This window comes from Pomacea canaliculata, linkage group LG6 (genome assembly GCF_003073045.1).
Source record: "Pomacea canaliculata isolate SZHN2017 linkage group LG6, ASM307304v1, whole genome shotgun sequence".
Classification (NCBI taxonomy): Eukaryota; Metazoa; Mollusca; class Gastropoda; order Architaenioglossa; family Ampullariidae; genus Pomacea; species Pomacea canaliculata.
This window is the reverse complement of record NC_037595.1, coordinates 14143485-14169221: the sequence shown is the minus strand read 5'-3', so window position 1 is coordinate 14169221 and position 25737 is coordinate 14143485. Positions and strand designations below refer to the sequence as shown.

At 39.3% G+C, this 25737-nt stretch overlaps 3 protein-coding genes across 3 annotated transcripts; 2 read left to right on the top strand and 1 right to left on the bottom strand.

Moving 5' to 3' along the window:
• Positions 1-783: 783 nt before the first annotated feature.
• On the top strand, positions 784-6194 carry LOC112566239. Its single transcript, XM_025242286.1, has 7 exons — positions 784-1053; positions 1284-1579; positions 2544-3351; positions 3604-3805; positions 4118-4602; positions 4776-5143; positions 5268-6194. The coding sequence occupies exons 3-6, from the start codon at positions 2949-2951 to the stop codon at positions 4814-4816; spliced, it is 1131 nt and encodes a 376-aa protein (XP_025098071.1). The 5' UTR covers positions 784-1053; positions 1284-1579; positions 2544-2948; the 3' UTR covers positions 4817-5143; positions 5268-6194.
• Positions 6195-6222: 28 nt separating this feature from the next.
• LOC112566142 (methyltransferase-like protein 25) lies at positions 6223-10513 on the bottom strand. The gene is made up of 7 exons (XM_025242116.1): positions 9569-10513; positions 8963-9294; positions 8437-8888; positions 7979-8115; positions 7761-7826; positions 7277-7398; positions 6223-7098 (listed from the first exon to the last, which is right to left on the bottom strand). Exons 1-7 carry the CDS (start codon positions 10232-10234, stop codon positions 7005-7007), a joined length of 1869 nt encoding a protein of 622 aa, XP_025097901.1. The 5' UTR covers positions 10235-10513; the 3' UTR covers positions 6223-7004.
• A 1040-nt stretch (positions 10514-11553) lies between these two features.
• LOC112566237 (protein CIP2A homolog) lies at positions 11554-25259 on the top strand. Its single transcript, XM_025242285.1, is given in 22 exon segments — positions 11554-11710; positions 12265-12376; positions 12808-12902; positions 13210-13306; positions 14099-14221; positions 14528-14676; positions 15216-15291; positions 15664-15897; positions 16418-16571; positions 18025-18181; positions 19004-19103; positions 19362-19386; positions 19389-19479; positions 19627-19846; positions 20249-20311; positions 20429-20539; positions 20834-20967; positions 21360-21422; positions 21844-21957; positions 22523-22605; positions 22873-23033; positions 23961-25259. Coding segments are annotated over 20 exon segments (2343 nt in total). The 5' UTR covers positions 11554-11710; positions 12265-12376; positions 12808-12882; the 3' UTR covers positions 24129-25259.
• The last annotated feature ends 478 nt before the right edge of the window (positions 25260-25737 follow it).

Sequence of the window (25737 nt, the reverse complement as noted above, 5' to 3'; positions counted from 1 at the left end):
ATTTTAAATGGTTACGATAGACAACAGCAAAAATAAACAACAAAACAGAAATGGGTAAATTCAGCGTTGACTAACGTTCATGGGAAGTAACTCTTTCTGAATTCAAGCCACTTTTCTCCTTTGAATTTAACTCCCCTTAACAACATTGCTTTGGACAACAATACAACTTTATTTTTCCACAAGGAAAATTCCAGAGGATAATATCTACACAGGAAGTTGTTCAATGCAACATCCGCTTTGACTATACTGTAGTGAAAAAACACTCAAAAATCAGCGCAGGCAGGTAAATAATTTATGATCGCAAGTAGTTTATCTGCTGCTCAACACATCAAATGAAGACCAGATCGAGGCATTGGAGGCTGAAAACACACACACATAGACTTGCGGACAAACGAAGCCTACTTCAATTATAATACATATATCTTTAATAAATACTAGAGTTTAAAATAATTTGTACAGTCACAACAGGACGTGTCGATCCGCAATCGTCATGTTTATTAGTTAACTGTTAGCGTGTGTCACATTCAGAATGACAAGAAAATCGTGACTGACATAATTTATTACTTCATATACATTTTAAGGTTATAATTAGTCACAGAACCCGACTTCCTCTTGTTCTTCTGTGATTTTCTATCGTATTAAGCAATGCTACAAAAACATTCGTGGCGTTTTGTCATGTCATATGTCTGACGAGTGACGAAGGTCCTTAAACAAAGGATGAGAACCGGAAGCGCAGCTGGTGCAGCAGTCTCCTGTGTCAGAACCTGGCGACCTTTCACGAGGTGCTGACGTTCGCTGATGCCTGCCAGAAGCGTCTGTGTCTCTGACGCTGTTTTTAACTGTACGTGACTGAATGTCCGGGTGGTCGGTGTGCTTATTCCCTAAAAATACAGCGGTTGTCGTAGTGGGCGGGCGGCCGACTCACAATGACGTGTCAAGTAACAATGGCGAGCACAGCACGAGGCCATAAAGAGATGGGGCTGTGACTACTTTATTAATGGATCGACTGACGAAACAACACGAGGCGATGCACAGGCAGGAAACAAGATCCGAGTAAGCCAAAACGTTAGGGTGTTGTTTATCAGTCTGACACTGAAATCTGCCATTCCCTCTGTCAAATACCGTAGACTGGCTGGCCTGTTATTATGACATTTTTACTTTCATATCTTTCGTCTCCTACGTTTCTCCGCCATCATTTATAATAGAAATTCGTTTTAAGCTGATTACACTAATTAAGCTTACAAGCTGGATGGTGAATACTGTAATATAATTTCCCCTTTCAGACAGACGTTGACCAGCCATTCCGACCAGCATCAGACAAGGAGCTCCGGTCAGCGCCCTGCACCCCCTGCAGGTGTCATCCCTCCTGTGACAACACAAGACTATTTTTAGACTCCACGCGGGATTTCCCCTTCTCACTGTTGTGCTCACCTTCATTCAAACAACAGCCGAGCTCTCACACGGGGGTCTGGTGTAAAGCTTGCAGTGCAGTCTTGTTCTCGGTTTAGCAGTGTGGCATGAAGAAAATGACAGTGCTAACCAGCTCAGTGAGCATGGACAAAAACAAAAGCCGACAGAGGTAAGTCAAGCTAGGGTTAAACACATACCAACCGAACACTGCGACAAACTTACACACGTCACTGAGCTGTGACTGGATTGATTGATTATGGCATGCCGACTGTACAAGCCAGTCATGTCGAGTAATACATGCAGAGAAACTGTATGTCACCCTGTAATGTTGTTGAAATCTCTTTCTATGTATGTACTTTATTATGCTAATATATATATATCTTCATATATGTTCCGATACATGTGTGTATGTCGGCGTCACAGGCAATCTAACGTACCGACTATACACGTAGCATAAACCTCTACAAAAATTTGATCGTGTGATATGAGCTTGTAAAAGTTAAAATATGAGTTACCTGATATGAAGAATAGATCACAAAAGTTTAATGTGCAAACTTACTGACAACTTCTATTATAACATCTAATGCTATATGAATAATATATAATAAATATGAAAAATATAACAGTTTACCAATTCTTTTTTTAAATGTATCTTATATTGAGGTTTAGACAGTGTGTTTGCAGATGCAACAAAATGCGCAGACACTAGAGAAAGATAACCAAGCCTGCTAACATGAGCATATCCTGGTCTCGTATCAGTCTTTCACTGGCATAGTGCACACACCTACCCCCCACTGCCTCACAATCATTATCTCTCGCTCAAAAATGAATTTCAGTATCAGGGTAAGCGCAAGACCGTGCTGCCCTCGGCGAAAGACAAATATTGCGCCACCTCCCCCAGCACGCACACACCTCGAAGTGAATCATTTATCAGAAAAAACCCTATCCCTGGGATAATTGTACGTTTAGGTTTAGCTCTAATCTATTTTCTTAAGTCAAAATTTTCATCCAGCATTTTCCCCCCTTCCGCGACTGTCTACTTTGCCTAATGGCAGAACCAGTCCTGTCAGTATGCAATAACCTTTTCTTGAAATCTCGTGTATATGTTGTGTATGCTGTATATGTTTTTGTAGAATGACGATGCTGCTACAGTTCAAAAGACGATGGAGTCATTGCGTCAGATGGTCACGTGGTTCTACCCTGATCTCGACAAGCGGGCCTATTTCCTTCCACCCGTTTATTTCAACCGCGAGTGCTTCAAGCAAACGTCTGTAGGCGGCCTGTCCGTCCTGGTAACCGAAACACCACCTGACAGTGTGTCACGACGGCGGCAGCCTCCACCCACGTCCGGTCAGTCCACAGCAAAGCCTTCACTACAGCCAGGAGTCGCCGCCTCCTCGGGCCCTGTGGCCGCTGCAGAACAAGGAAGGTGCAGCAAGAGCTCATTAAGTACTCAGACAGTCACGTGCGCGAAGATGTAGCCCAGCAGCACGTGCTGCACTGCCTTGAACGCCTTGGCCAGCGATTCCCAGGAAGTCATGTTTGTCATCTCGCAGCTCGCCTTCTCCGACTACTTCAACCAGCCGTGCTACGCCGCAGCGGCCGGACTGGTACCGCGCTCCGCAGGCATGGCGTCGCAGTACCGCAGAGGAGACTTTGACCTGCTGGTGATCCACCGTCACCACGGCGTGCTGGTGGCCGAGATCAAGGCCGTGGGACTGAATGCGAACGAGCTGAACAAGAGTGTGCAGGAGGCCGACGCGGACATCGCCAAGAGGGTGGGCAAGGCCCTCAATCAGCTGAACAAGTCGGAGGCCGTTGTTAGACACCTCACTAGTGATGTAGCTCCCACCCTGCCAGTTCGCAAGACCCTGATGCTCCCGTACATCGCCAGGAGCCAGCTAATGAGAATGCTGGCAAGCCCATCGCGACCTGGAACAGGCAAGTAAATCGTAGCGTTCGTGCCATAGACTGGCATCTCTTCTTTCAGGGTTGCCAAGCAAAGAAATCGCCAGTAGAGGCTCCTTATATTGACGGTGTGCACCTGAATATGCCGCAAAATATTTCTATCTCAAGGCTCACTTGTAAATGCAGTGGAAGCAAACAGCTAACCTGGCCATCTCTTAGATACAGTGGATCACTTACGTTGACGGCCACGATGCTAATGGGCATGTTTACCTTCAACTGTTGCAGAAACTTTGCAAGTGTCTGGGGCAGCTGACCCCATCAGTGCCATGGAACTGTGTATGTGCTCAGATGACATGACGGCGCGTGAGACCCCATGGGAGGTAACAGATGATGTCATCACAAAGCTGCGTGGTTGGTGGCGTCGCGTAATGACCGGTGGCACGAATACAACCATGACGTCAGCTTTGCACTTGGAGCTAGTGGCCAGGTGTGTGACCCTTACACGTCTCGTGTTTGTCGCAGACCTTCAATATATGTAGTTCACGAGATTATACACAATAGATTATTACCTGGCGGTTGCTTAAACCTTCTCCATCTTGACACACAAACGTAATTTTTTATAATGATTTTTGCCTTGTGTATGCTACCATATGTGGCTGCGAGAGAACGGTTTTGATCTGCTATGTTTGTGTGCTTGTGTGTGTGTGCACGTCTGATAGCAGGCATCCAGGCATCTTCATGGTGCATGGTCACTTTGCTGAATAAATTACTTCAGTTATATATAATTAAAAACTCTCAGGTTTGGAGGTCCTGCCACCACAGTTAACATCCATGCCATTTTCCCCCCGCGTCTCGAGGTGCGGACGGAGGGACAGGCTGTGTCCGAGACTGGCGAGCGGATCATCCGCCTGGTGCTGACCCCCGACCAGCTCCGCATCCTGCACTTGGCGACCCCCAGAGTCTTCCTGACAGGTCCGCCTGGTACTGGCAAAACGGTGGTGATGGTGCTGATGGGCTTGCAGTGGCTGCGGCAGGGACATGATGTGTTCGTGCTGGGGGTGGACGAGTACAGCCGCGCGGCCTCTCACCTCATCTACCGCCAGCTCCGGGCCACGCTGCGCGCTGACCCCAGCGTGACCTCGGCATTGGGCACGCCCCGCCTTCTGCTGTACGACTTCCTCAAGAACGAGACCGATGTAGACCACGCTCTGCAAACGCTGACTGAAGCCATGCTTCTGCGCAGACTCTGCACGTGCTGTGTGATGAGTTCACGCCGGATATCAGGTATTTATGTAACTTATAAGACCACGTAATTGAAGAACAGACAATCAACAGCAGAATGTTTGCACGGTGTGATAGCAAGGCACAAGTATCTCTGACATGACTGTTGCATATTTCATATATGCGGTGTATTCGGTAGTTCCAATGTAATCAACATTCACATTGTGTATCTGTAGCAGGGACGGAGAGCGCTATCAGAAGTTCGTCAACGACTTGATGGCGAGAGTGCCAAACCTACACCTGTGGACTGCCGGCCTGTGGAACAACAACGCACCGTCCGGCCTGCAGTTGGAGCCTCTCACCGTGCCCCTTAGATGTGCCCCCGTCATTCAGCGGGAGGTGGAGAAGGGATTCATCAGGGTGACGGCCTCCTCCTTGTACAACTACAGCGCCAGTGCAGCGCCCACCCCATGCGATGGGCCCAGCATTATACGGCTGAGCCACCAGGGACTGGGACACACTTCTGAACAGCCGGTGGACTGTGAACAGTGCGGGGTGGAGATCGCCTCAGTCTTGACCCGTCACCTCCATGTTGGTGCACAAGGTCCGTTTCTTGGCCCAGAAAATATATATATATAGATTGTATATCTGTGTTGGATATAGGTTAATAGACTGATGTATAAAGGTTGGTGCAAATTCCAGATTGTTATATGTGCATCTGTCGACAGTGCCGAACTCCAGCAGCAACAACATTGGAGCGGCTACATCACCCCCTCCCTTGCAGTATCGCGACGTAATGGTCTTTGTGAGAGCCGACCTGCATGACGACGCCAGCAAGCAAGGCGACGCCAAAGACCACCCGGGGTGCACCCCACTGGTGCGCGGGTTGCGTCACGCCGGCCTGCCTGTGAAGGTGCTGCGCAATGGTCAAGACAGCGACTGGCAGCAAGACGTGCATGACGTGGCGCTGGGCCAGCACGACCACATCACCGTGGCTAACTACCGTGACGTGTCGGGGCTGGAGCGCAAGGTGGTGGTGTGGGTGCCGGGGCGGCTGCGAGGGCGAGACGACAAGCGCAGTGACGAGGACCTGGAGGCGCGCGGCCGGCTGTACGCCGTATCGCGCTGCACGGCGCAACTGGTTGTCGTGCAGCTGCCGAGCCAGGACGACAGGCACTGCCGCAACGCCGACGTGCCGCCATTGTCATATAAAGCTCACAGACTGTCAACAGATCAGCTTGCTACCAACACCGGAGACATAAAACACAAATCCGTGGTTTTTGCTTCTGCCTGACTTGCCAATATCAGGACCGTGGTTTGGGATAACCACATTTCTCTATGCCCAGTATGTCTTTGTGGCACAGACACAGTGGAGTGGAAACCAGGGGGAAGGGGTGGCGGTAGCAAGAGAGCAGCTTTGCCCTCAAAAAGTTATACTAAGAGGGCAAGAATATCTTTTTTCCCCTTCTCCTCAATTCTTGAGAAGTGATTCTTCACGGAGAACAAAAAAGGTAGAGAAACCGAGAGACAAATGACAAATCTTTATTTAGGAGGGTAATCTAAGCAAAAGTTACGCTCTTTTACACCTAACCTCGATCTAAATAAAAGAAAAAGAAACACTATTACAAACAAATCCATTAATCAAAGAAGACGCAGTTTTGTTTTGTTTTGGTTTTTTTTTTTGACTACAATGACTTGCCGAACCTTGAATGTGACTAATATGAGTATACAGTTTATCTCATATTATATACTTTCTTGAGATTGCGATAGGTGAGCCATGCTTCGATCTTTGTTTCTTGTCTAAGTACACGCGTGCACTCACGAACTCCCTCCTTCTCTGGTTGGTATTGTTCGAGTGCCAGCATCGTCTACTGTCAGCTCCCGAGCATCTTCCTAGGCCACTGAGACATTCTCTTCGTGTCATTCTCTCCCCCATCAACTTCAACATACTTTGATGAACCGAAATAAGGTGAGGGGAATAAAAGAAATGATGCATGTATAAATGTACTTCTCCAGCAAAGGCGTGCTATGAGCATCCTGAATCATACATAACAAAAAAATAGGCAGATGCTGTGTCCAAATTTCAAACACTTTTAATGGATAGGAATGAATTTGTTCACTTTACTGGAAGCTTGAATGTAGTATTTTTAGCATTCTGACAACAAAATCGTTGGCTTCCATATAGATTATATGACTTTATGAACAGCAATAATTTAAAAAGCTACAACAGAAAACTTACAACTCCTGCCACCATCCATCTCTCTATCCATCCATTCTTCTAGATAGAAATCACTGTAACAGTTTTTTTCTGATATTTTGGATAAATAAATATCATGTCTTATAGATGTATGGAACATGCAGATAAGACTTCAGTCAAGCAGTTGGAACAGCTGCAAGTATAGGCATAACAATAATTGCAACTGCACTGTTAGTTTGTTTTTTTTTCTTAATTCCCTGACAAGAATTCAGCAGTCCTTGGTGGCGATGATGGCATAGCATCGAGGAGAAGCCACAGGATCAAACAGTCTCACTATGAAAGCGTCCTTCACACAATCCTGCAAAAGGACAGCTGCACAATCTTTAAACATTTCTACATGACATCTGATCCTATTTACATAAGGTATGCTTAACAAACATTAAAAAAAGACAATAATTTTGAAAAAGGCATGTTTGTGCAGACAGCTGGATTGAAAACTTAACCTTTCTAAGCCTCAAACCAAAACTACTTTCACCTGCTTCCAATAGGTAGAGAAGTCTGTCAAGAAGAATAACCGATTCAATCACAGGTGCAAGTGCTGCCTGAAGCTGGTAGAAAGCTGCCATTTTGTGCTCCTGATGCTTGTGTCTCTCATGGAAAATCTGCTACCTCCTCCTCTGAAGCCTGGCATGATAAGGGCCAGAATAGTGTGATAGAACTATGAGAGGTTTAGTTAAAGGCCGAGCTTTTAACTTATGGAGGGAAAGAATGGTTCGGGAGGGAGAGAAGGAGCAAATAGTACTGGCTACCCAGCAGGTATACAAGAGAGAATAGTAACATTATTGATGTGTTCATCAACATCCAGATGATGTAAATATTTTACTAAGAATCAACAGTGTTTTTTTTATTTTTAATCTCACCTGACAACCAGGTATGTCAAGTTTGTAAAGCGCCTTCACCACATAGTCACAAGGACTCCTACATGCTTTGACAAATTCCGCAAATTCCTGAGACTGGCTGGTACCTGCCCAATCTTTTCATGAATGATGGCTTGAAGTAATGCTCTCGGATAGAATGTTTGTCCATGAAGCTGAAATCATAAATACAAAAATTTCTTGTCTATAGTTGTGTGATTCATAGCAAAACAACCAAAGAAAAAAAACAAAGTAAAATCAGTTTAAAACTCACTAGCATTTAACCCACACAAACAAAACTTGTAAGCATGCACATACACATTTTTACCTTTTCACAATTTTTCATTCGGGCCAAAGACAGTGAGGCTGTGTTACAGGCTGACCGACCAAGATATACTTTGCTGTCCAGCAAAAGAGAACTCATCGGGAAGTCAGGAGCAGCTTGAGTACTTTTATCATTTTCACCTGAGCAATATATACACATAGACTAGACACCATCACAATGGTAAATGCTTGAAAGCAGCAAACACAATTTTACTTCCAGATTTTCTGCTCAGCAATTTTTATGGAGAGTACTTTGTTGAAAAAAAATTTACAAGTGGAGCAGCAGACAATGTTTATTTGGTTTTCAACATATTTAATATTTGCTGACATATAATTTTATAAATAAAATTTAAATGTAAAAGCATAATTAAAACATGTTCACTCTAAGACATGCATCTCTGCATTTACTTTTAGATTATAAAATTTACTAAAATCGCAAGAATTAATCAGCCATTTGCTTACTTAAACAGTCTTCTGAGAATTTCTCTTGCATGAGTTGGTAACAGCACCCTACTGCACATACACCTGCCACAGCGCTGTCATTAACAAACAGTCTCACCACACTAGACCCAAGGCCCCCACATGTGTGAAGGCCAGTCAGAAGTAGTCTCAGGTTCTCTGGCTCCTTGTGTGGACATATTATGGAAGCAGCTTCATAAGCAATATCTGTCAGTCTGGTGTCTTGACCAACACACATAGTCAGGGCTACATGCTTACCAGACCGTGTCTCCTCATTTGATTTTGCTCCTAGAATGGTAAGGCGTTGCATATTCTGGTCAAGATTTGTCCTGCTGGGAGTTTCTGAAGAAAGCGTTTTGTTTTTATCTTTAAAGGTTGGATAACTCTCTCTGCAATGACTTTCTGATAATGTATGTGACACTTGGCACTTCTCATCTGGCACTGTCCTAGAGTTCCTTTGTTACTTCTAAACAGTTTTTGTCCAATAAAGCTTCAGGACTTAGATGTGATTTATTTCCGTGGTCAATACCTTGTATCAACACATGCAGTATCTGATTCTGATAAAACTGGAAGACCACTTGCTTTATCCATGTGGTTATCAGCTAAAACTGTCCCTTCTTTTATCGCACAGGTACACTCTGATTTAGCCCTGGACCAATTTGATTCTACTTTCATTTCATTCTGTGTTTGATTTTTTATTTCATTCTTTACAAGGTAGTGCAACTGAGTACCAAGCTTTTCAGCTCGCCTCTTGGCACCAGAAGTGTTGTTGGGTTGTGAGTCTATCCCAACCACTGGTAACCCTGAATGGAGAGCTAAGTGTATACTGAGGTATCCCTTACCACTGCCTAAATCCACCACCTGAAAAACCAAGAGTAGTTTTGTCCTTTTCAACATGATATTCCTGCCCATGAGTTGCTCATCTCACATTTTAATTATCTGTTTCAATAATTAATTATAAATTTAACATCTACTTCTCATGCATATACATTATGCTGTATTTAAGTTAAAAGTTTTGCTGATTATATATAAGTATTTTTGAATTTTTAAATAAATTTTACTTCACAAACATTCACATTTTTGCTGTCTATAAAGATCAAAGCTTAATGATAGTAACAGAAAGTGCAGAACAAACCATGTCAGCAGAACATTTGTGAAAAAGACATGTGCAGACTGCAGCCATGATCTCAACTTCATGCTCCTTCTTGACTTTCATATAGGTCTGCACAAAGGGCATTGTCTCCTGACTCACATTAATATCCTCCCTCAACCAAGACTGCAACTCATCAACATCGGTGCATACTGATGCCAGACCCTCTAGGCAATTTTTCTGAGCTTCTGATAAAAATTGGTTCAAAGATCTGCCTTTCCATGCAATCTGTGAATTTGAGTTACCTTGATATTCAATATTTAGATCTTCCATCTCAGTCTGTGGCACTATGTTTGTTTGTAGCTTATTTCCATCGTCCATGCTTTCTAGCATGCAGCCATCAATATCGTTTTTCCTAAACTGATGATCAAGATACTCACACGGAGCATCTGTGCAAAAACTACTCGTAGTACTAGGGTCATAATCAGTATGTTGACAGGTGAGCAGCTTTGCAAGATTCTTCTCACTTAGCTGCAGTAATTGTTTCTGAATATAATCCGGTAGTAGCCTGTTCCAGTGGTTATTTACAATAAAATCACAAGGATGAGCATTGGCTAAATCACTGAAGTCTTTAATAAAATTTGCGCATTTGCTTAGAGTTTGCCTAACACGCGAAACACGCTGTGCTTTTTGTTCATCGACTTTGAACATGGTTTTAGTTCTCTCCACGACTATGACTATAAAAATAATGGTGTGTCCTTACAGGACCGACTCAAAGACAGATAGTTTCCACTATACCAAGGCAGACTTTTAGTTTCAGTTGAATGTAGATGTTTATATTATTCATCATTTAGTAAATTAAATGTAAGAAATGAACAACAAATCTACGTATCTGCTATTTCTACTTTCACATTCAACGGAACGAGGGAGGAAGACGCCATTTTGTTTTATGCACGTCGGGTATTTATTTCACTTTGTGATCGTTTCGAGAAATCAAAAGGCATTGACATAAACATTACTAAAGTCAGTTTGTGATCCATAACTAATTATATTCATCGAAATTTTTCGAGCTATGATTTAACTTTGTACGCAACATTGCAGATGGCGCGTAGTTCAAATACAAGTAAACTTTAGTAGAGCAACAAACATTCAATTCAAGAAATCTGTCGTCTGTTTTGGAATCTTAAAAATTAGGTTGAGTTTTAAATATTATTTAGTTAAAACTTTAAGAAAATTGAGCTTTGACCAGCAAAGAAATATTTTGTGTTAACAAACATGTTGAAACACGAATTATTCTCCAGCAGTAGTCTAATGATGTGTTTTGGCTGACACTAGTTGACTAGTAACACTTTGGAACAAATCGAAGTTGGTGCATATACCGACAGAATTATATATTTTTTATATATATTATGAATGAAATAAGGTGTTATATAGGTGCAAAATATGAAATACTAGTTGTTCCTATTTAATCATGATTACTATCGGATAAGCAATTAACGACTTCCGTGACTTACCGAAAGTTTCAGGCGCCAGCCTGTTCATAGCTGCAAAATGGAGATCGCATCTGCTATCAAAGGTGTTGCAATGGCAGCCAGTCAATTCAACAATAATCGTAGTAGCAGCAACATGGGATTCTTAGTGCATCAGCTTGAGGCAAGTAAAGTAATACTAATAAATAGGCATAAACAGAAAAAAACCAGGTTGTCACTTGTAGAAAAGTGATTATGTATTTGTATGTATATATACCAGCAATAAGAGGAACGTAGTGTGTTACAATTAAATCTGAGAGAGATAAGAAAACTTTATTTTGAAATAACATTCATCAATATGAATAAATGAATATGAGTAGGTGCAGTGTGCTTGTGTGTGTGTTTTCCTGAGTTATATTTTATTTTGAAATTAGCGAAAGTGTTCATATCTATGTATGATTTTTAAGTAATATCTCAGTTTATTTTTACACATAACCACCTTAACTTTAAAATCATTTTCCAGTAGACGTACTGTTTTGAAACCTTGTTTTGTGACAGATTTTACACACAGTATCAGGACGCAGTGATTCCATTAAACTTTTGCGGCCAAATCAGCTGCAGACGGTAGAATGTCTGCAATGCTTGATGGACATTATGGGAAATCCAAACAATAAATCAGCTCTTGTGCTAAAATGCATCCAAGTCCTGTCTAATTTGGGTATATTTTATATTATTAATTATTCATGCCTATTAACATTAACTTTCTAACAAGTCATTGTCTACATAGAGAGTTATCAGTTCTAATAAAGGTTGACGTGCTGACTATATTTGAATGGACACAAGTGCTCCTTGAGCAATGAATTTAATGTTACTGAAAAGAAATTAAGTGTTTATTGGTTTTAATATTTTTATTATTATAGACCAAGAAAACTAAGATGGATTTTGGTGATATACCCCATGTATGCAGAAAGTTTTGTAGTGTTTTATTCCAAGAGATTTCTTTGTCTGTCTGAATTTTTATTTGACAGGTGTTTAAGTGGCTTGCATAAAGTTTTGGCATGAAGCTCGTGGATTGAAAATATGAAGAATACATCAGAATGTCAGCATGCAAATAGGATTTTCTTATTCTCTTTCAAAAGTTAAAGAGTTTCCACAGTGCTTGTGTAATGCACATGTGCAAATGCGTGCATGTTCACGCAAAAACATAACTGTTTTACCTTGCTTTCAAAAGTAACATTGTATTATTACTGATAATCTTTTTTTCATCTGTAGCTAAAGATAGTGAGCTCAGAAACAGTTTGCAGCAACATTTTATCTAGACCACACTCTGGCTGGTAACTTGAAGACTTTCGGTGGTTCCCCAGATGATCAGCTGATCCAGGAGGTTATTCTTTTTTTAATTTTGGTATGGAAGAATGGAAAGCTACCTACACATGCTGCTTTTTACATGCATGTTTGTATTTTAATTGCAGCATTCTGTGACTAATGATAATGAAAAATGTTGCAGAACTGAATCTGAAAATAGATAAATTTCTCCAGTGAGTTGTTATGATGCTATAATAACTAAAATCTATCCCAGTAGCAATTGAATTATGGTGGAAGTAAGATATAAAAAAATTGCAGAAGAATGAAACAATTAAAGAATTGAAAAAGGCTTTTTCCACAATCAGATCTTTAACCATTGTGGAAGCTCTTCAATTTTAAACCTATACCACAGTTTCCAGAGTCTATAAAAGTGAACTTTGATTTTGCTTGCAAAATGATATATTTTACGAAGACCCTTAGTTCATGGTTTTAAAAAAAATTTTTTGATAGTGTCTTAAGTTGCTACAGACTGTGACATATGGACATCGAATCAGTTTCCATGAGAGTTTTGTTGAAGATCTGCTGATGTATCTGGTGAGACAAATGTAAGTACAGATCATTGTGGAAAATTTTCAAGAAATGATTCAGGATTAAAGATACAATGTCAAGAAATCTGAGCTTCTTTACTTTATGCTATATTTCCATGTTTCTTTCTAGATAGCAAAATATTTACTGCCTCTTGTAGTGCATTTTTAAGTTCGTTTTAAATATTTTGGATAGAAGTTAAAACAGTAACAATCCTGTCCATGTACACTTACTCATACAGGCATGCACAGAGGGAGTAGATAGGCAGAAGAGAGACTAGGATAATCCTCGCAAAATAATAAAATAATATTGCAATGAAAATTTCAGACTTGCTCCCACAAGTGAAGTGACACAGTCCTGCTTGGGAATTCTAGCAAACCTTTGTCATGACAACTTCCCAGTGCAAGCCAGAATCAAATCAATGGTATATATGAAAACCTTAAGATGCAACGAGAGGACAATGATTCCTTGATTTAAAAAGTACTTTAGATTTCTGATGCCTGCGTACATGTGTTTGTTTAATTTTTGAATATGAACTTTTTCATTGATTTATACAAAGTACACACAACTTTTAGACTTTATTTTTGTTTAATCTTTTGATTATTGTTATCAATGGTACATATTAAACTTTAGATGTAGATGACTCCTTGACTTAAGCAAGTATTTTAGATTTCTGTATCCCTGCAAAGACAAGTGTATTTTCTTTTTATATATATTATTTTTTTTCAAATTGATTCATACAGTATGTGTATTCATTAGATTTTAGTTATTTTCTTCAATTCTTAACTATTAGTTTACTGATGGCACTATGAAAATGTTTACATTATGTTGTTAATATTTTAAAATGATTTTAACATCATCAATGTTTGGTTCAAGTGAAAAGTAGACAAAAGATAAGAATTGTAGTGGAATGCTTGTATTTCTTGGAGCTGTGTAACTAGTAATTTGATTGATTACTTATAATTTACACATGTATTCTTGTAAACATTCAGCCTTGTAGAAATCTATTGATTAGCAACTCCAGCCTACACATTTGCACAGTATGTGTAATAGTTACAAAATCGTTATGAGAATGGAATCATTTCTTGGTTGTAATTTTTTTTTAATGAGATAGAGAACATTCACAATATGCCATTTTTTGTTAGCTTTTTTAAAAAGTTTGCTGTAATAATTATATTTCTGTGACAAAAAAATATAAGTACTTTATTTGTTACAGGAAAATGCACGACGATTATTTAAGGCAATTTGCCAGCATTTCAATGACCAAGATTTGACCACTGTGATATTTGCTCTGTCAGCCTACACCAGCTTGTGTATGAATGAAGAAACTGGTGATAATGTAAATAATTTCACAAGAGCTGTTATTCACATTGTGTGCTCTAAATTTTTAAATAAGTTAAAAATGTTACATTGCATAGGGCTTAGCAGTCATAACTGTTAACAGTACATACAGTATTTGCTCGCATTTTCTTATTTTATTAAACAAAAGTTGTGTTTGTTGGGGAAACAGTTTTATTTTTCCTCTGTAAGCTTATGATTGTTAATTGTAGCTCATTTCCATCAGATTGAAGCAGACAGCACTTTAAAATCTTGTCATCTATATTGCTAATAATTATCAACAGCAGAACACATCAATTCTGTGCAGGCATTCTTCACCAAACAGAATTTTAGGCATGTGCTGCAGATGGTGTTTAATGTACTAGCCAACGTCAAGTCCTTGACCACACGCTGCTATGCTGTTGACTTGGTGCAGGACCTGGTCAGAAATCCTCATCTCCAAGAATGGTTTAAACAGTATGTGTTTGCATATTTGGCTTATTGCTCACTCTTTAGTGATAATCAGGCTAAAGATAGGCACAGAAGAATTACAAAATACAAAGTTGATAATTACTGCATCTGTTTTGATGGTATAAATAAAAATGATCTTGCTTTAATTCTCTTTCTGAAAATGTAGAGATATTGATGGAGACTGAGGAGAGACAAGAATATAAAGCATGTCATATTCTAATATTGGAATAATGTATCTGATGAGGGAGAGGATTAATCTAAAAATGACCTATTGACTTATTTAAATTAAGAGATAATGCATATGTGGGGGGGATGAATGGTGGTAGTAAAGTGTCCCAAATGTAGAGATAATGTATCTCATGGTGATGGGGAAAGTATCTAAAACATGACCTATGGATTTATTTAAATGAGGAGATGATATATTTAATTGGGTAGTGATGAGAACAATCTTATTTATTTAAAACATGTTTTATTTTTATGATTTATCAAAATATGCCCTATATTCAGTTCAATTTATTATTATTTTTTAATATGCTTTTTTCAAGGTTTCCCAACCTTTCTGAAAACATTCAGAATGTGTTGAAAATGATTTCTTCTTCTTCCACACAATCTGTGACAAAGGCAAGACTTTTCTTCTTTCCTCTTTCTTGTTAGCCTTCGCTTTTGTGTCCACCTGAAGTACCTGAGCCACATTGCTATGTAAGAAATATGTATGTAATAGGTAACCATAGCTACAATGTCAGAGAGCCTAGGCAAAACCCACCTGGGTTAAACAGTTTTTATCCAACAGTGGAACAGCAGTTTAAATCTTAAGCATAACTGTTGTAATAGAAGACATTTTTTTGATAAAACTAGTTATGTTTAATTCAGAAATTTCTGAGTCAAAACTTCAAAGCAGTCTGCATTGAAGGCAATGTAGACTTTCATGGTTAATATTCTCAATGATAGTTTCAAGACACTTGGCCTTTTGGCTATGTTCTTTTATCTTCTCAGGTTTTTGAGTTGCTGCTATCTTTGTGCACTGTGGATTCCCTACGGACCTGTATCTGTCGTCTTCTCTTCAGTGTTTCTGTTCCCCCAGCAGATCAGTTGAGTCAGCTTCTGAACAGTTTACCAGGACCAGAATGCCCTCCCCTTGTAGCAGCTTTGTGCTGGGGGCTACAGCCTGTGGGAACCTCTAGCACAACATCTTTAGTGGCTCTCGATTTCTTGAGAGAAATGTATGAGGTAGGTTGGAAATGTGCATAATGTGTATGTATGTGAACTGTTGTACAGTGGAACCTCGGTTAACGAACTTAATCCGTTCTGGAAAACTGTTCGTTATCCGAAATGTTCGTTATCCGAAACAATTGCTCTTCAGGTAGTTTGAGGAGAAATCGTTGGCGCTTCATTTCGCTACTATTAATTGCTCTTAAAGCCAAGATTGCACAACAATCACTAAATAAGAAGAATGCGCATAGATAAGGAACGAACCGATCATAACTGTGTCTCGAGCGCGAATGATTGCATGACGTGTGGTTCACGTGGCTGAAATTTTGTTCGCTATCCGAGACAAACTTTTAACGAAATTTTTGTTCGTTAACCGAAATATTCGCTATCCGAGGCGTTCGCTAACCGAGGTTCCACTGTATTAGGTAGTAAATCTCCTCTGTGTACACAATGTATCGGAGGACTTTTGTATTTACATATATGAATGCATTTAGGCTGAGAGAAGGTTTTGTGTTATTAGACGCTCTTATGTTTGCAGGAACTGCTGTGTGGGGAAGAAAATGACTTGCGATCAGGCTGTGTTTTATTTTTACCTGCACTTATTCACATTTTGAAAGAACCATGGAGCATAGACATGCCTCGACTAAAGACATCCTGTGCTCGCCTATCCAGAACACTCAAGCTTATCACAGGTGCGATGGGACAAGTTTTTTAAAGTTGCCAAAAATTATTTGTCTAAAAGGTGTCACCACATTCTTCTTGTTCCTAGTCACCCCTAGTGGAGCATAGGGCCGTAACTAGACCACGCCATCAAACCCAGTTCTGGTCGTCCCTTTCCAGTTGGGATCATGTCATGCCAGCTGCCTCCTCATTGCTGTTGACCTATCTCTTCTATGTCTGCTGGGTCTCCCAACCCTGTGGCTTCCAGCCCAGAGCTTGTCTTGTTAAATTGTCGGCCTGCTTTCGCAACGTGTGACCGATCCAGCCCTACTTCCTCTTCTTGATATCTTGGCTGGCAAGTCTTTAGTTGGTTCTCTCCCACGTGTATCGTCTGTATTGGAGATCTTCGGGCCATCTGATGTTGGCGAATGTCTGAATCTTGTTGGTGATAGTGTTTGTCACACACCATGTCTCACATCCATATAGAAGGACTGACTTTACATTTGCATTGAAGATGCAGATCTAGGTGTGTAGAGATAAAGCCTTGGAGTTCCAGATAGGTCGCAGGGTGTGGAATGCAAGCCTGGCTTATTTATTCGGCTTCTTACATCTTCATCTGCAGCTCCATCTTTGCTGACTATGCTGCCAAGGTAGGTGAAACAGTCAGACTCTGTAATACATTCCTCATGAAGTTGGAGTAGTGGCTTCTTGCTTGTTGTTGACCTGCATTACCTCCGTCTTCTTGATGTTGATGGTCAGATCAGTCATCATTGCTGCTGCTTCTGAGAGCCAAATGAGCTTGTCTGTGCGTGTTTCTGCTTGTGGGACAACAGGCTGATGTCATCCGCAAAGTTGAGATCCTCAAGTTGCCTGGCAAAGGTCCATTGAACACCCGTATCGCTATTAGAAGTAGTTCTTCTCATGATCCAGCCTATGACGATCAGGAAGATTGTCGGCGAGAACATACAACCTTTCCTCACTCCAGTCCTCACTGCGAAGGGGTCAGTCAGCTTTCCATTGAGGATCACCTGGCATGTCAAGTCCTCATACAGCTGTTGGATGATGGCAATGAACTTTAGTGGAAATCCGTAGTGCTGCATCAACTTGGTTGCATCAGATGGTTTCCCTGTTTGCGGAGTTAAAAGTCTTCTCAAAATCCACAAATGTCATGTAGAGTGGCGACTGCCATTTGATGGACTGTTCAATAATATTTCGTAGTATAGCGATATGGTCTGTGTGTTACCATATGGTCAATAAATATTTGTGTAGCACAATAGTAACACCTACAAGAAAATGGTGGGAGTTTTGTGTGAGTATGTGTGTGGAAAATACCATGATTGGTTTGAGAAAATTTTGCTAGTTATCTTACAATCTCAAAAGACAGTTGTGATTTGTATCTTAATAGATATTTATTTCTCTGTTCTTTGCATTTGAAATGAAGCATTCCTAGGGGTGAGCTATAATTTTGTGGATGGTTCTTTACAGTGCTGTGTTCAGAAGATGAGATAAAAGCAGCAGTGGCAGAGCTGGTAAAAACAGAATATTTCATGGGGCAGCTTGACTTTCAAATGGCATATAACAGATTGCTTCTGAATCAGTCTCTTGCTCATAAGTTTGATGCAAATTTAATGGAAGATTGGGGGTGAGTCTCAAATCTTTGTCTAGTGATGTATTTGCCTCTCTTGTCTTTTTTTTAAAAAAAATGGTGGTTTTAGGTGGTATCCAGGTTCCAAAACTATTTCAGAGTTCTTTTAACTACGAAATACTAATTAAATAGCAAAAAACTCATTTAGCTGTTGTAATTCCGTTTTGAAAAGGGGTTAACAAACTGGACTTTAAACATTAAGACAATACCAGTCATAAATAATCAAGGTCTTCTAATGTAAGACCTTATCTTCTGCAATATCTTGAAAGGAGGCTCACTGTTATGGTAAAACCTTATCAGGAAATTTCATGCATTTCTGTAGCCTTCTAGGAAATAAGAATTTAGGTCAAACCCATGTATGCTTTTCTCAAAACAGTTGAAAAATCACGGCATTTTTGTGACAAACTAAAGACAGTACTAAGTTCTGTTAGCCTTGTAGCAATTGTTTAACTAGGGTAAGTCATTAAAAGTTATTGCTGGTTTTTGTAATCTCATAGTTCAAAATATTAAATGAAATCAATGCTGTAATAATGAATCTTTTCCATTGCTTAAGTTTAAGTACAATGTGGAGACTAGAAAAAAAGAATGACAGATTCATTAGCCTGCAAATTATGTCATCCTTGCCTGAGTTTTAGCAATGATGATCTCCAAGAAATTAAATATGGGTGAAAGAACGATGCCTGTACATTCACATAGTTTAGAGTTGCAGATACAGAATGATCAAAGTTATTTTGCACACACGTATATGCAAATTATTACAGTTTATTGTAGTGGTTATGGTTAGATAGTACATGGCATTTAAAAAGAGTTAAATTGTAGGAGTGCAGGTGTGGAGACAGCTTTGCTAACCCTACAGCTGATGTCCAAGATACGGCGCTATGTACAGAATCTAGATACTTGCTTCCTGTCTCTCCTTCAGGTAAGCTAAATTACTAAGAATTGGTAGTCACCATGTATTTTCAGTACATTTGGATAAATCTGGCCTCTTTATTTTATGTTTCTGGATTTTGATACAGTTATCTGCACTTGTGGAGGCCAAAACAAAATTTTGAACAAAGCCAGTAACTAGTTAAAAATTCTTATCAATTAATTGAGATGATTCGTGGCAAATAATGCTGAAAGCTTTAGATTTTTGATTGCTCTATTCCTATTTTCTTGCTGTGTTTTCATTTCTCAGGACAGTCGCATAGTACCTTTTCTGGCTGAGGATTGACATCTACTGATAGAGATCTGGTGCAAATTTCACTTAAGCTGATATGCCAGGCATCCACTTTGGAAAACTTTCCTGATGTCATGTGAGTTGACAGATGCATTAGTACATTAGCTTACTAAATTTGCCAAAACTCTGTAAGTACAATCATCTGGATGTGGCTTTTGTATTTTGCTGAGCCTTCACTTTGATTGAATTGACCACCAACTGTAAAACATTTGTATTTTGACAGTCTTGGGGATGCAGTGGCTGCTGCTAATGCCAGAAAAGCTGGCTCTTCAATACAGGCACAGAGCACTGAGGCACAGAAGCAGCTGATGTTAAGCAATAATAAGGAGAATATGCCTTTACTGAGGAACACAAGTACTGGGGACATGAGTCTGCAGTCTATTTGCACTGATGTAGATACTTCCATACAGTCACTTATTGAAAAGATGCATTCTTCTATCGAGGTTAGTTAATCAGTTGTTAATGCCAAACATATTTTTAATTCTAAAACATCTGCATGGTATTTGAAGATATATATACGCATTAAATGACCACCACTTTTAGAAATATTCATAACAGTCCTTGAAAAATGTTTCACCATTTTAATATATTGTAAAATATAAAATAGCTCATCATTTAAAACTTATTGCTTATTTCAGAATAACAATTTAAAATATTTACATAGCGGTAACTTTAAGATCTTAAATAACAGCTTTATACAGACATACATAATTGAAAGTATTATGCAAATAAAAGTTGCTAAAACCAGCTCAGTTAGTTTTCTATGTTTTATGTATGCTCACATGTACTTTCGTGTACTGTAATTTTACATTCAAATTATGGCATGTCATATTCACATTTTTCAGCTGAAAGATATGAAGACTGCTGATGTAATTGACATTTATGAACATCGCTTGCAGTCCCACCAGGTAAATGGATAATTTTTGGTATTTCTGCAATTTTAAGCTGTTTTTTACTTCTACAGATTCAAAATCTCTTTATTTTCAGTAGACCTGAACAATTGCAATTCTTGATCCTTATAACAGATGAAGGAAGATCATCTACAGGACCTTTTGGAAGCCAAGTCACTAGCCTTGACCCAAGCTGATCGCCTCATTGCACAATACCGCTCCCGTCAAGCTCGTCATGGTGCTGAGGTTAGCCATTTTTGTTATTTCAGGTCCTTTACTCTGTCTTTTTCAATAAACTTTTAGTTAAAGTATGTAAAAATCATGTCAAAGTTTATTGAGTAAAATATACTACTATAGAGGAATCATTCTAGTCAGAACTATTCCATTGGAGATAATGAAGTATTTCTTGTTTATTATATATATGACCTGCATTTCTTACAACCTTTTGTATAAAGTACTGCACATTTGGAAAAAAAATGTAGTTTTTATATGGCATATAGTTTGTCAGTGAAAAGCAAGCATTGACTCTGATGGTTTCAGGCCCACAAAATGAGATGTTTGTTTCAAGAAGCTGAAAGGAAAAATGATAGTCTATTAAAGGAAATGAACGAACTTAAGCTGGACAAGGACCGCCTAAAAAGTGACATAGATATGCTTCGCCATGAAAAGAACCAGTATGTTCTCAGATTGACAATAAGATTCATTGTATCCTTTGTCGAATTTAGGAAATTCACTTGCCTTTTTAAGTTTGATCTAGAGAACATGTTTTGGAGTGCAATTTGTGTAAACCATTGTGTTTCTTAGTTACGTATGATGTATATTAATGTACATCTGTTACATACTAGTGGGTTTCAGATTTTAAAGAATTATGCAGGTTGGGTTAGGGAGGAGGTAGAAAAGATATGTTTTGTCTGTTTCTGTGTATAATAGAAATCTTTGTTTCTTAACATTATCTTTGCCCTATGATATTTTGTATTCTGTTTGAATCATTCTCATAAATTATCTTGAAATTGTTATCTTAATTTTTTTATCATCTTAAAATAAGCTACAACTTCATGTTACACAGGTTAGAACTTCAAGCGCAGGAGCTTTGTGAGCTAAAAGTCACTCACACTGAACTAAAAGAAAGGTTAGTGTAAGCTGATTAAAAAAGTATCTAAAAAAAATGTTTGATCTAAAATACTTAATGGCTTTGTCAACGATGACAGTAGGAAGAAGAGTGAGCCTACATGTGTGCTTTAGTAGTCTACAGTGTAAGAATCTTGGTTAGCAAAGCAGCCTTTTACATAACCTTTGCACAAAATCCTTCCTAGCATAATAAATCCTTGACATATTGTGGCGATATAGACTAATTTGAGTTTTTTGTTAGCATTTTTCAATGTAGATGAAACGAATTCATATTGAAAATGTATGGCTATCATCAAGACTAGAGTACCTTTTTTTCCCCCTCTGTTGTATCCTACAGCAAGAGGTTTCCAAAATGATTATCTTTATTTTGTATTCTTCATTCATTGGAAACTTAGATATCAAATATTCTTGCTTTTTCACAGATACTCTGAACTGGAGTTTCATTTGACCAAAGTCCAGCAAGAACTGAAGACAACCCAGGAGATGCACGAAATTTTGCAGAAACACTATGAGTCCCTCAAGCATCAACATGATGTGTGAGATATAAGTACATTTATGTTTTTTGTTTCTTCACAGCCAATGGTTGAAGGGAAGTGGGAAGTCTTCTGTGCATTATCAACACACAAGACTAAACAGACTATTTTCCATCATATCAAACTCATCACTCGTAGGACACCAGTTACCTTTACTTTCCACAGTCAAGTGACATAAGATAGTTTTCTTTGGTCATGTGACCCGACATGACGCCTTGTTGAAGACCATCCATCAAGGCATCTTGAAGGGTAGTCGACGCTGCAGTGGACAATAAAGAACTGGCCTATGAACGTCAAAAACTGACTATCACCCACTGTAGGCAAGAATGGCGGGCCCTGTCAGTCTATCCATGTACTCCTCCCAAGGACAGGTGCCAGTGAAGGGATGATTGACTGACTTTCCGAACTGAGCATTATCTGTCCTATACACAAAACACAAAACTAACATACTATTGTCCATCATATCAAAAGGATCACTGAAATTGCATATTGCACAACTTGTTCCTCCTGTCTTTCTGCCATGCTTTTGTTCATTTAAATCTGTCTTTTGTGTTTAATTTCTTAACAGCACCAGTGAACAACTGAAAAAGTTAGAAGAAGAGAGCAAGCTCATGTCACGGGAACTTAAGGACAAGGCAGCAAAACTTCAAGGTGAGCTAAATAAAAAGGTAAAACTCAGAGAATTTGTTGCACATGCTCTGGATTGAAAAATGGCATACAGAAGAAGGGGATAATCTCTTATCGTTATGATAACACAATAAACATTGATATTAATGTATAAGAACAATGGTAAATGCTTCATATTGTAACAGTGTTTATTGAAGTTATGATGTGAGAGTCAAAACTGTTTCCAATAGATAAAAGAGTGGTTTTGTAACAGCCAAAATCGTTTCTAATAGCAAAGGGGTGGTGTTGCAGAGACCACTAAAGCACTGCAGACACTGAATGAGAAACATAGCCAGATACTGAAGGACAAAGAAGAGGTTGAACAGGAAAAGGAGGAGCTGGAAAAGGCTACGGACACTCTCCGTGGAAATATTGCCATCTTGGAGCAGACAAAAAGAGAGCTGTTGCAGAAGGTAAGTCTTTGTTTTCATCTTCAGAAGCAGACTGCATGGCTTGTCTATACAATGTCAGATTTGATTTTGCCGTCTTCAGATACAGACTGTATAATTTGTCTGTACAATGTCAGACTGTTTTGAGAGTGGCATCTTCATTTCCTGATGTTCTCTGTGCATTAAAAAATAATACAGATCATTTTAATTTCTGCACCTTGTGAAGTAAATCACATGCTAATATAACCATGTACTAATAAAAATAATAATTAAGTCATGATCAACTGTGTTAATAATCCAGTTATGGCAAGGATTACATCACGTCTCCATTATAGGATTACAGAAATAAATCTATCTACGAAGTAGAAAAAAAGTGCAGTAAAAGTAAACATTTTTTTAATAACATTATTTTTCAATTTTGGCAGAACTGTTTCACATTTCAGTACCCAGCAGTTGAATGGTGGAGAGAATAATGCTGTTACTGTATCTTTTCATTTTAGGAGTCTCTAGCCTCTGGATGAAGATAAGGGGGTTAAGACAAAGGGTACATGTTCCTGGATTCTGAAATGTAGACATTCTAGTGTGGTTGGGACAAAGCATGCTTTATAAAAGAGCATTCACAAATCCTCTTGCTTCGGTCAAAAAATATTTTGATTTTTGATAGTTCTTCAAGTATTATAGATATATTAGTATTACAGATATATCAGACAAGTCAAAAATAAAACTAATACATCTGAAAAAAAAACTACAGTGGACATGGTTATATTTTAAGCACTGAAAGCAGAATAGCTTTCATATGCAGCAGGCTATTAGAAGCAGTCATGGAGATAATCAGGCAAACAAGGATTAGAGATAATCAGATGGTTGCATACAACTAAATAGTGGCATTCAGAGTTACTTGTTTGATATGACTGAGGACATTCCAGAGCTCATGGCATACATTTGTTGCAGGTGAAGTCTCTGGAGCACATTACTCAGGAACAGGAGATTGTAGCAAAAGCCTACCAAGACAAATTGCAGCACCTAGAGGCTGAAGTCAGTCAGCATGCAGAGGTCGCTGCCCTCATTAATAAACTGACTTCTGGCCGTTCAGCCTCAGCTGCACCTCCAAAGATGTGATCTCTCTCAGCTGTGTTACTCTAAGCCATGAAAACTGTGAAGAGTATTTCTCAGGCACCTTTATTTCAAAAGAACTGATTGTGAAGGCTGACAGACTGATCAATACAGAAGTTTACTCTCTGTAAAGTCCTCTTCACATGAACAGAAAAAAACATGTCAAGAATCTTTACAAAAGATATTAATTGTAATTTTAAAAACTGAACCAAGCTGTTATGTGGATAATGAAAGGAACCCGGACACATTTTTATAAAACTTTATGGTTTACAAGTCCAGCTTTTATTTTTAAATGGAAAGAAGAAATGAAAGAAAACCACTTTCTCAAAAGAAATAGGAATGTGTACATAGAACGTAAGAACTGGATACTTGAGCAATTGGTAGTTGCCTGTCACTTTGTCTTTAATGTTAATATGTATTTTTACACTGGTCTTCAGAAATGTTCTTCCCTTCCATTTTTCCTAGTCGTGAGGTGGGTTTATGTGACACCTTGCCGTACATACACAAGAAATTGGAGAGGATTAACCTTAACACAAGCGTGTTTGTTGTGTAACACTACCTATGAAAAAGGTAACTACCGTTAGAAAAAGAAAACATTTATGATAACACGCAAAGTTTAAAAGGTAACGGTGGACTTCTCATAGAATCTTCACGTAGATGAAGTAACTGTACTCGAGACAGTTTGCTTAACCGAGTGATAGAAACGGATAAAACTGACGCAGAAGTCGATCCTAACCCTTAAGTCCAAACCCCTGGGTTCATTCTTGGGACTGGTGAGAAAGAAATGCTCAGTAGACATTGGCTTCTGGTTTCACTCCACAGAAAGGAGCTGGTGACTGCCCAAATAGTGGCCTACTCACTGGCAGGCCTGTGCGCCCTCACGTGGTACCAATGGTCTTGGTAGTCTGACGTGAGGGTCATTAAGGCATTTTGCTTTTGTTCCAATGATACTGTAATATTGCTGACAAATTATTACACACGTTAAATTAAACAAGTACATTTACAGTCAAATACATCACTATTAACATATTGTAAACTATTACAGCTGGTCACTACTGATTGACGTGTGCTTCAGTACAACTGTTACTCTTGTTTTACATATTTCGATTATGTTGCTAATAAAAGGATTTAATACAAGCACGTACTTTGACCGGTCTTCATCCTCTGACACTTCAACAGCCAGACGTTCATCTAGCCATTGGATTAATTCCCCACTCTCACCTCGCCTGTATTTAAAGTAAGGGTGTGCCTGAGGTAGCTGTGGGAGTTGCTCACCCTGTCATTCAAACTCTACGAGACCGTTATAATGCAACGGGAAGTGTTGCAGAGCTAAGACACTCCAGACGCCAACGGTCAACTACCCGACAACAGGACAGGTTCATTGTTCTGTCGACTCTAAGACAGAGAACAGCCACTGCCAGCCTCTTGCGAAGTTCTCTGTTAGTCTCGGCGACCCTAAACAAAGAATGTGAATAAACCGGAAGCTTTGTATACACCAGCCTCGTGTTTGGAATCCAGAAACTCGTCTGCAAGCAGTCCAGTAATCCAAGTTCGTGCTTTCATTCAATAATGAAATGCTTTGATTCAATGTTTTTGCCTGTTTGCCTATTGGCAT